This window comes from Fonsecaea monophora (assembly GCF_001642475.1).
Source record: "Fonsecaea monophora strain CBS 269.37 chromosome Unknown Scaff7, whole genome shotgun sequence".
Taxonomy (NCBI): Eukaryota; Fungi; Ascomycota; class Eurotiomycetes; order Chaetothyriales; family Herpotrichiellaceae; genus Fonsecaea; species Fonsecaea monophora.
The window spans coordinates 415,484-430,991 of record NW_019173938.1 but is presented as its reverse complement, the minus strand read 5'-3'; the positions used below and the strand labels follow the sequence as shown (position 1 = coordinate 430,991).

General features: G+C 51.1%; 7 protein-coding genes across 7 annotated transcripts; 4 read left to right on the top strand and 3 right to left on the bottom strand.

The window, feature by feature from the left end:
* Positions 1-45: 45 nt before the first annotated feature.
* Positions 46-3,707, bottom strand: AYO21_01869 (hypothetical protein; the record flags this gene model as incomplete). The annotated part of the gene is made up of 3 exons (XM_022651851.1): positions 46-313; positions 371-3,625; positions 3,679-3,707. 3 exons carry the CDS (start codon positions 3,705-3,707, stop codon positions 46-48), a joined length of 3,552 nt encoding a protein of 1,183 aa, XP_022515969.1.
* A 276-nt stretch (positions 3,708-3,983) lies between these two features.
* Positions 3,984-4,828, top strand: AYO21_01868 (hypothetical protein; the record flags this gene model as incomplete). The annotated part of the gene is made up of 3 exons (XM_022651850.1): positions 3,984-4,386; positions 4,461-4,627; positions 4,709-4,828. The coding sequence occupies 3 exons, from the start codon at positions 3,984-3,986 to the stop codon at positions 4,826-4,828; spliced, it is 690 nt and encodes a 229-aa protein (XP_022515968.1).
* Positions 4,829-5,402: 574 nt separating this feature from the next.
* On the bottom strand, positions 5,403-6,545 carry AYO21_01867 (hypothetical protein; the record flags this gene model as incomplete). Its single annotated transcript, XM_022651849.1, has 4 exons — positions 5,403-5,931; positions 5,987-6,051; positions 6,111-6,454; positions 6,503-6,545. 4 exons carry the CDS (start codon positions 6,543-6,545, stop codon positions 5,403-5,405), a joined length of 981 nt encoding a protein of 326 aa, XP_022515967.1.
* An 806-nt stretch (positions 6,546-7,351) lies between these two features.
* Positions 7,352-8,170, top strand: AYO21_01866 (hypothetical protein; the record flags this gene model as incomplete). The annotated part of the gene is made up of 2 exons (XM_022651848.1): positions 7,352-7,459; positions 7,514-8,170. 2 exons carry the CDS (start codon positions 7,352-7,354, stop codon positions 8,168-8,170), a joined length of 765 nt encoding a protein of 254 aa, XP_022515966.1.
* Positions 8,171-8,781: 611 nt separating this feature from the next.
* Positions 8,782-10,796, top strand: AYO21_01865 (hypothetical protein; the record flags this gene model as incomplete). The annotated part of the gene is made up of 5 exons (XM_022651847.1): positions 8,782-8,878; positions 8,946-9,120; positions 9,212-9,750; positions 9,799-10,628; positions 10,683-10,796. 5 exons carry the CDS (start codon positions 8,782-8,784, stop codon positions 10,794-10,796), a joined length of 1,755 nt encoding a protein of 584 aa, XP_022515965.1.
* A 400-nt stretch (positions 10,797-11,196) lies between these two features.
* AYO21_01864 (hypothetical protein) lies at positions 11,197-12,893 on the top strand (the record flags this gene model as incomplete). Its single annotated transcript, XM_022651846.1, has 6 exons — positions 11,197-11,242; positions 11,301-11,325; positions 11,380-11,439; positions 11,502-11,529; positions 11,590-11,935; positions 11,992-12,893. The coding sequence occupies 6 exons, from the start codon at positions 11,197-11,199 to the stop codon at positions 12,891-12,893; spliced, it is 1,407 nt and encodes a 468-aa protein (XP_022515964.1).
* Positions 12,894-13,358: 465 nt separating this feature from the next.
* On the bottom strand, positions 13,359-15,248 carry AYO21_01863 (hypothetical protein; the record flags this gene model as incomplete). Its single annotated transcript, XM_022651845.1, has 1 exon — positions 13,359-15,248. The coding sequence occupies one exon, from the start codon at positions 15,246-15,248 to the stop codon at positions 13,359-13,361; it is 1,890 nt and encodes a 629-aa protein (XP_022515963.1).
* Positions 15,249-15,508: the final 260 nt, after the last annotated feature.

The window sequence follows — 15,508 nt, the reverse complement described above, 5'->3', positions numbered from 1 at the left end:
TGTGAATGAGTTCATCGAACAAAGAACATTCAATTGGCGCAACTCTCACCCCTTCAACTCCCCGGGTGTCATGACAGATACCACACTTGTCCCTTCGCTAAACCTCGTCCGGAACACACGATTGGCGTTCTGAAACATGCCATCCTTCAAACTGACGACGATAAATTGCGACCCTTGGAATCTTGTCTTGATGATCCGACCAATATTTTGAGTGTGCGAAAGATCCAGTGCTGCGTCCACCTCGTCCAGGATATACATGGGAGCAGGCTTGAACTGTAACAGCGCAAGGATGAGTGATAGGGCGATGAGAGACCTATGGCAATGCGTTAGTACTGCCGTGACAGAACGACAGAATGCAAGCATGGCATACCTTTGACCACCTGAAAGCTCTGTGAGACTCTGCTTCCAGACTTTTCCCAAACACACCTTCACCTCCAACCCTTCCTGAATTCGATCAATGTTGTCATCCAGTGGCACCAATTTTGCCGTGTTGTTTCCTGGCAATAGGTCCGAGAAGATGTTCCCAAAGTCCTCGGTGACCTTGCGCCATGTCTTGATCAGCGCCTCTTTCTTGTATTCGTCCAGCGTGCTGATAGTCTCCTCAATCTTCTTCTTGTCTCGGATCACCGTCCGGAGCATTGTTTTGAGTGATGCCTCTTTCTTCTCGACACTATCGATCATGGGCATCACCTTGGGGTTGATCTTTTTCTTCATCCCTTGGAATCTCTCGGTGACGTTTTTCAGAGTTGCTCGACTTTCGGCCAAATTCTTGCCGTGGAAGTCGTACGGCGTGCCAGCACGTCCGAATTGATCTTTGTTGTCTTCAATCCAGTCATGCTCCTTTTCTAGTGCGGCCACCAGTTGCGCGGCTGCTTGGGCGTCCTTCTGAGCCTTCTCCACCGCGTGGCCCAGCTTTTGCGCCTCGAGTGCTTCTTCTGCGATTTGTTTGGATTTCTTCGATTTAGCTTGTTCCAGTTCGCGCAGCTCGTCGTCGAATCCCGTCAGTTTTGCTCGTTCGTCGTCCAATTCGGCCTGTGCAATGTCATGGTTGCTTTTCACAGTCGCTTCTTCTTGCCGGAGGTTTTGGAGTTCTTCTTTCTGGTTCTCAATCGTGCTATCAGCCTCGGACAGTTGCTCCAGAGCCGCGTTCAAATCGCTTTCGGCTTGTTCACAGTCGATCTTTGCGTCTTGCAACTCCTTCTGAAGCGTTTTGATCGCTGCCGATGTCTTGCCCAGCGACTTTTTCAGGTCCACCAACGATTTCTCCAGTTCTTTGAGTTTGCTATCCTTGTTCTTACTGAAATCTTCCATGTCCTTTTCGATCCGCTTCACATCCCGTGCCGCCTCGCTTTCCTTGGCTTTGGCACCTGCCATATCTTGCTTCAGTTGCACGATTGACGCTCTCATCTCTTCGACTGCTTGGATGATTGATGAGGAAGAATTCCCCGAGATCTGCTCCTCTGCAAGCTTGATTTCATGACTTTTGAGATCCAGAACTTGCTTGACCGACTTGATGTTGGCAAGCTTTGTTTGCTCATTTCTCATGGTCTGTTGGAGCTGTTGAAGTTCTGATTGATGCTTCTGTAGTTCCTTCGTGACCTCATTTAGTTTTTGGAGAATCACAAGAACACCGCTGGAATTAGGAGCACTTCCTCCAGAAAGCGTACCCGATGGATCATAGACGTCTCCTTCAAGCGTCACGCTCTTCAGCCGGACTGCAGGATCAAATGTCACTCGTTTTGCCGTTTCCGCATCCTGACAGATCAAAGTAGTTCCAAAAACGTAATCCATAGCTGCGGATACTTCGTGGTCGTACCCGATTAGGGACAGGGCAAGATCAACCTTGCCCGGCGCTATTCGCTGTGCTGCTCCAACCTTCTCTGCTGATGCTCTGAAAGCCGAAATCTTGTTGAGAGGAATGATGGTCACTCGCTTTTTGAGCTTTCCGTGCTGGAGCAACTGTGTTCCAGTCTCTGCGGTGTCAACCACGACGTTGTACAGTCTACCACCGGCACAAATCTCAAGCGCGGTGCCGGCGACAGCTTTGTCTTTATCCAAGGTAAAGAGTTGTGCAACCAAGCCCTTCACCCTCGAGCGGTCAAAGTTTGGCGAAGGATCGCTAAAATGAAAGTCGACGTTTGCAACTTTTCGCTTCAGCTCGTCGGCTTGTTGGGTAAGAGAGCGGATGCTCTTTTGAAGAGCAATTTCCTGCTCCCGCATGCTCTCTTCGCGGCCTGGCTCGAATCCCAGGTTCTGGAGATCTCTCTCCAGCTTCTGTGCTTCTTTGCGAAGTACTTCCAGACCCTTGAGGAGATCAGCATTCTGTTCACGAGCTTTTTTGGCCCGTGGTTCATCTTCCTTTATCCGTTTCTCAAGGTGCGAGATCTTCATCTTGGCCTGTTCTTGTTCGGTGGTTGCGGCCGTCAATCGATTTCTAGCTTCCTGCAACTGGCCTTGATACCCACTTTCCTGGCCTTCGCGTGAAGCCACTCCGGTCTGCAGTGTTGACAGAAGCTCCTCTTTCTTCTCGACTTCAGAGACTTGAGAATCATGCTCTGCTTTTGCACTGTCCCACTGCGACTGCAGTTTCGCGAGTCCTGACTTTTTGTCACTCACTTGCTTTTCCAAACTCTTGACAGATTTTGCGATATCTTTCTTTTTCTGCTCCTCTTCAGACAGACTGGACTGTTTCAGATCAAGCACAGTAGCCAGGCGTACAAGCTCATGGCTCAATTCTTTCACCTGACCTTCGACTGCTTGAAACTGCCCACCTTTGCGCATCTCCTTTTCTCGAACCGCACGAACGCGTTGAGCGTCTTCGTCCAAGTTCTCAATCTCGCGTTTCAGTTTCAAGGCGTTCTCTTCCAAATGTTGCACCTTCGCTCTCTTGACTTCATGTTCTTGAGTTGCACTCTTCATCCTTTCGCCAGATCGAACGTAGTCCGCTGCAACAACCACCCGTGTCAGCCTCTCGAGCTCGCTTTGTGTCTTTTGATAGTCTAGCCACGCCCGTTTTTCGCCACGTAGTTTGTCGAGTTTGGGCTCTATCTCTTCGCGCAACAATCCTTCAATTTCGACAACCTTCATCTCCTTCTTTGCCATGGTCTTGACGGCTTTTTCCTTCCGATCCTCAAACATGCGGGTTCCTGCAGCTTCTTCGATCATGGCCAGAATTTCGGCAGCTTTCATATTGAGGACTTTTGTGATCCGTCCCTGCATGATGATAAAATTTGGGTTATTGATATTCAATCCAACGCTCTGGAATAGATTCTGGACCGTGGTCTGTTGCGCTCGGTGACCGTTGATCAGATATTTGCTTGTCCCACCCATAACTATCTGTCGCGTTACGCTGATCTGCGCATACTCTTCGAACCCGATCGGACTAGTGCTCTTGTCGCTGTTATCAAACACGATTGTGACGCTCGCCTTGGTCACTCCCGCTTGGCCGCGCTTATAGATGAGGTCCTGGAGGTTCTGTGCTCGTACGGTGGACATGTTGGTGATGCCCAGTACAAAACATATTGAGTCAAGGATATTGGACTTCCCAGATCCATTGAGTCCTGTCACCGCGTTGAAGCTTTGATCCCATCCAGAGATGACAGTTCTCTGGCTGTAGGATTTGAAGCTGCGCACGTTAGTTATCAACAATACCCAAGCGCACAGTTGAAAAACCCTTACCCGTCAATGACAAGTTCTATGATCTTCATGATGCCGAATCACGCAGTCAATGCGGTGAATCCTCTCAGAACACGTTCAGGCGCACGAACAATCTTTGCCTACCGATTGACATAGTCAGTTTGTTGACATGTCTCGAACTGGTTAGTTGAGCAGGCGGCTTGTGGAAGGTCTAGCGAGTTGATCTTGGCGCAGTTTTTCCAACTGCGAAACTCGAGGAGCTTCGCCCCAACCATGCCTCAAGCAGAGCTATAATCTCCGGATTTTGCGTCACCTTGCGAATTCCTAAAGACTCTTGTGAGCCAAAGATGGCATCAATCCCTAGGACAATCGGGCGGCCTCCGTCAGTGACAAAGATCCCACTGTTCCTGGCGCCAGCCTTCGCGAGACCATCCACCATCACAGCAACCTCATCAACGCCTATCATTCGATCATATGCGACACAAAAGGAGGAGAAGAAAAGCCACACAAACTGGGCACTACATGCACGTCCTAAAATTGATCGGAACAAGAAAAGAGGTGTCTCCGCTATTCGAAGGACTGGACCCAGGAGTATGCGAGGGCTCTGGAAATACCCTCTTCCAGTGCCTGTAGCACGAGATCACAGAGGAACGGCGGCAGAATATACAGAATCTGCCGATCATGGGCTCTGGGGATTTTTCGACAAGTCCAAGCAGGCACTGCTTGCACCAGATGATGAATCGAGCCATGGTATGCAGGTTCCTCCTTGGCCGCTACGGCGTGAGTAAAAACAACGTGGGCTGACTATTGCTGTACGAAAACAGGACGGGCTTGGACGTACAAGGAGCTATCCGTAAAATCTTTCGAGGATCTCCATAAACTCTACTGGGTGTGTGTGAAGGAACAGAATCGAACTCTGACTCGAGAAAAAGAAAGACAACGTCTGAGGGCAGGTTATGGTGAAGTGGAAAGTGAGGAGAGAGTGGCTGTTGTAAGTGATTCACCCCTCCTGGCTAAGTCACAATGATGAACCTCATCCTTTCACTCGCCGATATGAAACTCTGGCCTCTAGGACTGCTTAATCCTGTTGGTCATGATTCGAATATTACTGGAAAGTTATCTGATATCAGACTATGTCACGCTCAATTTGACTCACCAACTCTTTGGCGAGTGGAAAAAGCTGACAACATGATCTTAACAGGTACGGGAAACGATGAGCCTTATCAGAGAAGTCCTGGTCGACCGCCAGTTGTCATACAATCAAGCTCGAACGTTAGTTGGACAGAGAGAAGTGGCCGACATTCTTGGAGAACCACAGTCTGTTCTGGAGGATGACAACTCATTGGATCAGATGGAATCGATGCCACAACGACGGTGATATCAAGTCAGGACGAGTCTGACCTACCGAACCCCTTTCTGTATAAAGTAGCTCTACCGGACAAACAGCTCAGGGTCTGCGAGCCCCAACGACTGGTGGCTGAAGAGCAAGGATTTTTCGATCCTCTGTGACAGCGTGTATACCTTAAACCTTGGATATCTCAAAGCTTTCCTATAAGTCTCGCATTCTTCGTCTATCCAGAGGCTCCATTATTTCCGTGAACGGATCAAATCCCTACAACGCCGAATCAATCTATCTCAAGCCACTAGACCCACTATCCCACTGAAAAGATATTGGCAGATCACACTTGTGCAGAGCGAGGGTCTACAAAGACCACGGAAGCGAATTCTTCAGAGAAACAATACCTATTTGATCGACAGGCTGACGTCTAGAAGTTCTGGGCTCCGAGATCCTCATGCAATTGCACCAAGACCGACGGATGCGTGGCCTTGAAACCCAGCCTGGCGGCACGATCTCCCTTCACCAGCATGTTCGACGCTATCAGCGCGCCGATCTCCCCTGCCCCAGCATCAGCGGAGGGCACGGCTTTGGGCTCTGGCGAAGCCACGACACCCTTGGCATGCAGGACCTTGGCCAATTCAGAACTCAAGTCCTTCCAGGCGACCCTCTCGCCATGGAGGATATAGTACCTGGAGTAGGCGCTACCTGTGGGCTTCTGCATGCCAGCGATCCCGACGATCTTCGTGAGGAAAGGAACGCCATCCCCGACATGGATCAAACTAGCCACGGCCGAACCATCACCGACATATGGGACGTATCCTTGCTTCTTTGCGTTCGAAGTCAACAGATTGTAGGCGACCCCCAGGTTTGGCGCAGGCCCAATGTTGGGGCCGTAGGTCATGGCAAAGCACACAATGTAGGTGATGATCTTTCCGCGTTCTCCTGCCTCGAGCACCCTGGTCCAGATCAGTACTTGGGGAGACCAATAGACGGGGCTCCGGAACGGCTTACGGGACATCTGTGGGACCGTTGAACATGCTCGGAACAATCTTTCGGATGTCGTCTTCGTTGTCGTCCTACGTGTCATGTCAGAATCAGGTTCATTCCTAGGTGGTCACTGGAGACCGAGACGAACATTCCAAACTTTGCCGTCGGGATTGAAACTTCCGGTCGTGCCATGATCGATAAAATTGCCCGTGCCGGAGATATGGACCAAGGTGCCCTTGGATTGCTCGGGTCTCTCTTCCATGCCTGCGATGATGTTCTTGACAAAGTCGCCGTCGAAGGAAGTAATGGCGTTGATGACGATGTCATGTTCTTTGCTCAGAGACCGCACCAGCTCGGTGTCGGAGATTGTCCCATAGACGATTCGATCAACATTGGCGGTGGTTTTGAACCACTCGTCGACATTGGAGTTGCGCACGAATACTGTCAGCGGCCACTCAGGGAGTGTCTTCTTGAGATCGATGGCCAAACGAGCTGGGTTTCGGTTAGCACTGTCTTTCAAGCCTGGTGACATGGACTCACATCCAATGAGGCCGGTAGCCCCGAAAAGAAGTACGGACGGCATGTTGTGAATCGACCAGTTCTAGGTAGTCTTGATCAGGTGAAATGTTTCCTTTTGCAAGTGATTGCTTTTGACAGAGCCTCCTTGACACCGTCCTGTGCGTGCAGAACCCCATAATATACCCACTGGACAACAAGAACCGTCATGGTCGAGTTGGCGCTCATCGAGTCGACAGCGACGAAAGGTTGGTAATTCATCCATTGTCACTCTGAATAATCCGCAGTCCGTCATAGAAGGCTTGTCCCTATGCTTGAGTTTTTTCAAGAAGATGGGTGCTCCGACGAGGCTCATGAGGTTTCTTCTAACCGAGCGAGCGACCCAATGGAGGCTGAGGCTGCGGGCCGTGATCAGGTAATCGTTCTGGAGAGCATCTGGTGGCGTCGCAGATGAGATCGTTTTGAGAAAATGCTCGAGGGATCGGATTGGCTTTCGCTGTTCGTCTTGCCCCGTCGGGATCCTCCCAGACGAAACCTTGACTGCCTCCACCATCAGTCATCAGTCAGCGGTCTATCAGGGCGGCGGAGCGTGGGAATAAGAGCAAACTGCGAGGCTCCGGTCTGGGTGTAGATGCTCTGTAATGCAAGGGGATGCGATGCATTGACAATGACCGCATCCACAAACAAAGTTCTGCTGAGAAGAAGCGGGGTTCGTATTCGATTCCAAGACTCACACACTGGGATTCAGATATTAAAAGGGACATTTCACACGGTCTGTGTTCGTCTTGTTTGCTTCACTATTGACACACCAGCCCTCTACTTTCAGAAATTCCTTGTGACAGATTCTATCTCGTTAGACCTAACTAACACGCTATGGAACAACAATACCTCAAGGGCAAGACTGCCATCGTCACAGGTGCAGGCAAGCCGAATGGAATTGGGGCGGCGTCTGCAATTGCGCTCGCTGAACACGGTGCCAATGTATGCTTGTCGATATCGTTCTGAACACAGCCTGCGCTGACACTGCAAACTCAGGTCTTGATCCATTACAACAGCTCGGCCGGACCAGCAGAGGAAGTCGTGGCCAAAATCAAGAGTCTGGGCGTTCAGTCTGCCGCAGTCAAAGCCGATGCATCGAGCGCCGACTTTGGCAGCACTCTGGTCAACGCTGCCCTGAAGGAGTTCAACACCAAAACCATCGACATCATCGTCAACAATGCTGGCTTCGCCACGCCGAACATCCAGGGCATCGCATCTGTAGGATTCGACGAGTGGGACCCGGTGTTCCGTATCAATGTACGAGGCCCATTCGTTCTCATTCAGGCAGCGCTGCCGTACATGACGACTGGCGGACGCATCATCAACATTGGAAGCATCATTTCACGACTTGGTTCATGGATGCTGCCCGTCTACTGTGCGTCCAAAGGGGCTCTGACCTCGATGACCGTGGCTATTTCAGAAGAGTTGGGGCCCAAGGGTATCACGGCCAACGTGGTGTCTCCCGGCCCGACTGCCACTGATCTGTCCATGGAAGGCACTCCGATTGGTGCGAGGCTGAGGAACAATCAGCACATCAAGAGAGAAGGCACACCCAAAGAGATCGCGGAAACGGTCCTGTTCATGGCGAGCCCAGCGGCCTCGTATATCACCGGCCAGGTTATCCATGTGGATGGAGGGATTGCATTCCCATAAAGACAACAATTGAATGGCTTCGGCCCTTGGACTCCCGAATTCCAAAGAGGACGAAATCCGTAGATACCCTTGCAGCATCATAGGGAGTCTTTCGCCGAATCCTCGGACACTGCTTGATAGCTGAGGCAAATGGAAAAGCACTGGATACATAGTCTAGAAACCTTTGACTCTTACCTTCGGGCCGAACTGAGCGCCAACAAAACACCGTGTGAAGTAGAAGCATGGATCCGACAGTGACACCAAACGAGGTGTCTGTAAGACACAAACATCGCTTACCACACCAAGTAGGACAGAGAAAACTCCCCGCAACAACTCCGTCTTTCCACACAACCATCCGTGAATAAGCGCATGGATCGCAGAATTCCCACTTTCCCCACAGCCTCGGCCGTAACATCTTCTCTCAGCCTCTTGACATGGACAACTCCCGTGCACGCCCTTGCCCTTGCCGTAGACTCCCTCACAGTTCAACTATTGTGATCGTCATCATTTAGCGAGAGTATAAATTCCCCCAACGATACTCCCGAAAAGCGTCACAAAGTCTATTCCATATATGTTGTTGACTGCTCTGGTTCTTCTCACATCAGCCTGCAACTGACTTCACCACCACCATCATGTCTGCGCCTACCATATGTATGGGCCAGTACCTCTTTCAGAGAATCAAGCAACTCGGCACAGAACATATCCTAGGCGTCCCAGGGGATTTTAACCGTCAGTGCCAGTTCTACCCTGGCTAACATTTGTGCAAGGATGTCACTCTGATTCGGTGTCGCCGCAGTCACTCTTCTCGATGAAATCTACAACGTCTCGGGGTTGAAATGGATTGGCTGCTGCAACGAACTCAACGGCGCGTATGCTGCTGATGGCTACACTAGGATCAAAGGTTCGCCGGCTGTGCTGGTCACGACATACGCCGTAGGGGAGCTATCTGCGATGAATGGGGTGGCTGGAGCGTAAGTTTGTTCTTGACCATGATGGGGCTTTGTCGTCTGCCAGTTACTATATCTTGACAAATACTGACACATGCTGTGATGGGGCAAATAGCTACGCAGAGCATGCAGGCATGATTCACATCGTGGGAATGCCGGCACGATCGCTGCAAAAGGCCCGAGCAATGCTGCATCACACCATGAAAGCCAACATGGATCACGCGACCTACATTCATATGGCAGCACCCATCAGGGAGACACATGCCTATCTGATGGATGACAAGACGATGGCTGAGGAGATTGACCGAACCATTGTCGCCTGCGTACGGAGTCGACTTCCGGTCTATATCTACGTCCCTGTCGATGCCGTGGCGGTGCAACTGGACGCAAAGCGACTGGACACACCGCTGGACCTGACTGTACAAAACAAGGACGGCAAGATTGAAGCTCAGATTGTCAGCGATGTTCTCTCTCTAATCAAGGAAGCCTCAAACCCAGTGATCTTGGCCGATGTGCTCACTGTCCGCCACGGCGGTCGGGAATTGACCAGAGAGCTTGCCGAGCTCACCCAGTTTCCCTGTTACTCTACACCATTGTCCAAAGGAGTCATCGACGAAACTCTCCCTTATTACAGCGGACTGTACAATGGCAAAGGTTAGTAGTCTGTAGGCGGCTCCTTCATATCCACTGACCTATGGTTAGTGTCCTTTCCCGGGGTGGCTGAGGGTATCGAGTCCTCCGATCTCGTCCTAAATCTTGGGCCACTTCTCTCGGATTCCAACACCGGGGGTTTCACACGGGAAATCAAGGACGAGCATCTTGTGCTCCTTGGACACGACTCTTGCCAGGTCAAAACCCAGAACTTTGGTGGCGTTCATTTTCTGCCGATCCTGAAAAAGATCGTCTCAGAACTGAAGGCAAACCCTCAGAAATATGACCTTCCACGCCCCACCAAAGCCCCGAGGATCAAGACACCCATACTGAATGATTTGAAGTCCGGAGAGATAAAACAATCGTACGTCTGGCAACGACTCGGTCGGTTCTTGAGAAGCGACGATATTCTTTTGGTAGAGTCTGGGACAGCTCAATTCGGGATGCCAGATGCCACTTTCCCACCCAATATCAAGTATATCACGCAGACTTTCTGGTCATCGATCGGATTCACGGTCGGTGCCTGCCTTGGCGCAATGGTCGCGGTAAAGGAGCTCAATGCTCCCGGACGTATTGTCTTGATCGTCGGCGAGGGAAGTCTCCAGATGACGGTGCAAGAGATAGGCTCCTACATCCGTTACGGCTTCAAACCCATCATCTTTGTCATCAACAACAACGGATATGCCATTGAGAGAGCAATCCACGGACCAAAGCAGGGTTACAACGACGTGAGCATGATGTGGGACTACCAGAAGATGCTTGATTTCTTCGGAGCAAGAGAAGATAATGGTGTCAAGGCAAAGAGTCGCGCTACGAAGACAGTCGAAGAGCTTGAGGCAGTCTTGAGCGACGATGATTTCGCAAGTGGGAACAGTATTCAGGTATGTCTTGCCCCTGGACGTTGCTGGCATGTTTTCGGACTAATGGCTCTCTAGCTGTGTGAGATATTCATGGACACATTTGATTATCCGTGGAGATTGACAGAGCAAATTGCCATTTCTAGAGCGCGGATGAAGCGCGAGGCAGAGAAGCTGAGTGCGGCTTCCTGATACTCCACGCGGAAAGGGGCTAGATGGCTATTGTAACAAACGATCACTTCTCCAGCCTAGCAAGTGAAAGTGGCGCAATGAGCCCCTAACTAGGTTGTTCACAACTGTGCACGACTGTCCTAGTATGCATACATAGTTCATGAGCATCCTGCCACGAGGCTGAGCTCCCCCTTGCAAGGCTGAGGCTTCATGGGGAAGCAACGGCGAGTCTAAACTGTAGCAGGTCTTGGCAGCCATGACCTCATTCGCTGCGCTTCGACAAGAGCGACCTGACATCCTGCGGTGGGATAGCGCGACAACATTGTTCACCGACCCTTAACCTTTTGCCAATTCTCCCCATATATACCTGCCTTCTCACAATCATTTGTCACGCTCGACATTCATTTGACGCCCTTCGACAATGGAAGAGATCGCCCCAGAATACGATGTTATCGTCCTAGGCACAGGTAATGACCTTCGCCCATCCCTCCGACCCCGCCTTTTTGTTGACTCGTCCTGTTTTAGGCTTGACAGAATGCGTGCTCTCTGGGTGAGAATCAGCGCAGCCATACGTGTGAAGCATTCTCCGCTAATTAGATCACAGCGTCCTTTCCGTCAAGGGCAAGAAAGTCCTCCACATCGATCGTAACGACCATTACGGCGGGTACGCGAATCGCAGTCCTGAATAGAATGATAGGGGAATTCCAACTGACCAGGAGTACACAGTGAGGCTGCGTCTATCAACATTGAAGCTGTGAGCAAGAACAAAACACCCATGAGAGAGAAAACCTGGTCTGACCTTCCATCTATCTAGCTCTTCAAGAGATACGGAACCCATAAACCGGGCGAAGAGCCGTGGAAGAAATACGGCCGCACCAACGACTGGAACATTGACCTAGTTCCCAAGCTCTTGATGGCAAATGGCGAACTCACAAACATCCTCGTCTCTACCGATGTCACCCGATACCTCGAATTCAAACAGATCGCAGGAAGCTTTGTACAGCAAGGCTCAGGTCCACGCGCAACAGTGGCGAAAGTCCCATCTACCGCTGCAGAGGCATTAAGTTCACCTCTGATGGGCCTATTCGAGAAGAGAAGGGCAAAGAAATTTCTGGAGTGGGTGGGTGCATTTGAGGAGAACAACCCGGCAACACACAATGGTGGGCATTAAAGTAACATGGAATCATATCGGATGGGAGCTGATCATTTGCCGCAGGAATGAACATGAATCAATGCACCATGAAAGAGGTTTATGACAAGTTCGGACTGGAACCCTCTACGCGAGACTTTATTGGTCACTCTATGGCACTTTACTCGACTGACGAGTACATCAACGCACCTGGCATGGCTAAGGAGACCGTTGAGAGAATCCGCCTGTACGCCAACTCGATGGCTCGTTACGGCAAATCACCCTACATTTACCCGCTATACGGCTTAGGGGAGCTCCCACAAGGCTTTGCCCGTCTCTCCGCTATCTACGGGGGTACGTACATGCTCAACACCTCGGTGGACGAGTTTCTCTACGATGGCAACAAAGTCGCCGGTATCAAAGCAACTATGCGAGAACGTGGCGAAGAGAATGAAGAAGGCATGAAATTCACCACAAAGACCAAGATGATCCTCGGTGACCCCTCCTATTTCCCCGGCAAAGTTCAAGTGGTCGGTCACCTCCTCAAGGCCATCTGTATCTTGAACCACCCGCTTGAGAAGACCGGGGATGCCGACTCCTTGCAACTCATCATTCCCCAATCACAGGTTGGTCGAAAACATGACATCTACATTGCCATGGTATCCTCGGCCCACAACGTGTGTCCCAAAGGATACTACATTGCCATCGTCTCCACCATCGCCGAAACCTCTGCAAACCATCACCTTGAGCTGCAGCCGGGACTCGAGAGACTTGGCCGCATTGAAGAGAAATTCATGGGGCCGCCGATCCCTCTATACCAACCATTGGAAAGTGGCGTGAACGACCAGATCTTCATCAGCAACAGCTTTGACGCATCGAGCCACTTTGAGACCGTCACGGAGAATGTCAGAGACATCTATCAGAGGGCAATGGGAGAGGAATTGAAAGTGGAAGGGTTGAGGGAGGGCCAGACTCTGGCTGAGGAGTAAGAGCAAGCCAACATGGAATGGAGTATTTAGTTTTCGGAAATCGAGCAAAGGCCTGAGGATACGGGATTAACTTGATACGTATGCATGATGGCCAGCAAGCGCATGGACGGCTTCGGCAGATGGTTGTAGATGACCAGGATAGTACGACGACTGCAAAATCCGCCCCCATGCTGCTCCAGGCGTCTTGGGAGTTAACGGCTGCCCTCGATATACAACAAGTACAAGGTGATGCAGCCTGGAACGAACTTTTGTTCCGTGTCTCCAAAGCACAGATTCAGTTGCGCGGGATAAATAGATAAATTGGCTACGGTCCGATCGGACTTGGGGAAGCATTGTCACGCCGCGCATATCCAGTTGTAACTAAGTAAAATATCCTTTCTTGGTTTTTATTTTTTGCTCCGAATATTCTAGGACTACCGGGCACATGCTCGCTCGTAGGCGGTATAGGAACAGACGCTGAGATTGCTAATTGCTTTGTGAAGGCTCTGCTTGAAAAATACCCAGACCGTGCATCCAACAGCCCCTGAATTGGCTTCCACGCTCCCTGACCACGCGCCAATACTTGGTGTGCCGCGGACACAGTGGACTGTTGGGCAGATGCTCGGGGATGGTCAGGTCGAACTCGGCGGCATCGCGCTGGTTCTTGCGGATTTTGTGAAGGCACTGAGGCGAGTTGACTCTCTTTTCGCCTTGTTTAGCGTGGTTCATCTCGCCTTTGTCCGCCTGGATGTTCATGTCAACTTCTGCCAGCTTCACATCGTACCAATCCCCGGCCAGGATCCGCTTGTTCTTGCTCTTGATCTTCCCTGGCTTCTTACCGGCCGGCATGGTTCGACTGTGACCCGAGGTTCCACTGCTGTCCTGATTGGTGCTTACGCTGTCAACTGCACCTTCGGGGGTTTCTGTCCCTCGTAGGCACACAGACCGCCCCGGCGCATTGTAGTCGAAGAAAAACCCCTTCAGTCGGCCATCTAATCCTGCCTCTGGAAGTGGCGGCGTGTGTATTCGACGAGCTTCACTTGGGAGATAGCTCGTACCCCCTCTAATACTGATATCGACCCTGAAGTATTCCTCGGTTTCTGCACTAGGGCTCCTTTTAATTTTGTATGTGGCCGTCTCATCTGGGGTGTTCATAGGCACGTTGCCCATACGCAAATTTATCTGGCTAGAGGTATATGATTGAAGCCCAGAGAGCAATTCACCACTGCCTTTGTGATTGTCGTTGATCTCCGATATAATCCCCTGCATGGTTCGTGGTTCGTTTTTCTTTTGATGCGAGGGCGACTTATTCGAGGATGTTCTCCATCTCAAGGGCTTTATTACCTGAGATAGCCACAGCGAACTCGGTGGTGCGAGCTTTATCTCCTGCAAGATCCCCGTCACAAGTTCGAGTGCTTCCAACGTATAGTTTCTCTTGATCTGGCTGGTGTGGTCTGCCATCCGTCGATCCCGACCTACCGGAGTGGACTGAGGGGCTTCAGTTTTCGTTGTGGTCCTCGATTGTTTGAGTGGACTCGCCTGGCGGATGTATTTGAGCGGGGTCGCTAGAACTACCTTGGGGGTCATAGAACTCCTCCGGGACGAAGTCTGACTTTGCTGTTCCGAAGAGTGAGAGTGCGTTCCCCGTTGTGGGCTGTGACTCGAGCTGCGGTGCTCCGGGAACTCTGTTTCCACCCTTATAGAACTCGGCGTGGGCATCTCGGTAGTGGGAAAACTCCTTGATGGCGGCGTTAATGGGGTTTGGTCTGTTCGGACAACAATGATATCGCCAACACTCGTCTGCGCCTCTGACGCAGTCGAAGAAAGTCGTCGCACAGATCCAGCCGAGGCTTCTCTTCCCTCAAGGCCAACGTCCCAAGAAGGAGACGTCGCCAGAATACGCCTCAGCTTTGGGCGATGTCGGAGATATGAATGCTTCTCTTTTGACGGACGTGAACCCCAGGGAGGCGAAGTCTCTGCGGACGGTGCAGAGGTACATGGCGAGGAAGGGAGAGAAGAAGCGTCTAGAGATTGGTCAGCTCCTGGTTTTGGAGACAGTGTCACTTCAAACCGAAGAGAGTGCGTCAACGGTGGGCGGGTCTCTTTTGGCGGTGTGGTTGTGTAGCACTTTTGCAGAGCATCAAAGTCTGAATAGAACCTGAAATACGGACGCCTTGTCGCGGTGGTGGGCGAATGTCGCCGAAGCTGCGTCTCAGAACTGATGTCGGCCGTGCCGTTGCCATGAGACAAGCCGGAGATGTCGAAATAGGAGGTGATGTCTTTCCTGAAGGGAGCCGCTGCGTCTTGATCTTTTGCTTGTGCCTGAGACTCGATGGTAGAATTCTCCCTCGCTGGGATGTGAGTTGGATTGGCCATGATCAAGAAGTCGATGGAGGGGAGAGATAGGGCAATGATGAGGTCTCTGCGATTAGGAGGAGAGAGCTAGATACTGATTCTAGGACATGCAGCAAAATAGGTTCTAGGATATGCAGCAAAATAGGGTAAAGATAGAGATATTAAAGAGAGGTAAATGTCGGATTGAGATGGACTCCCATGATGTGAAGAGACGGAGGTGGCATTGAAGCAAGAACCACCACGAACCACCACACACATGCACGTCTCGACAGAGAGGCAAG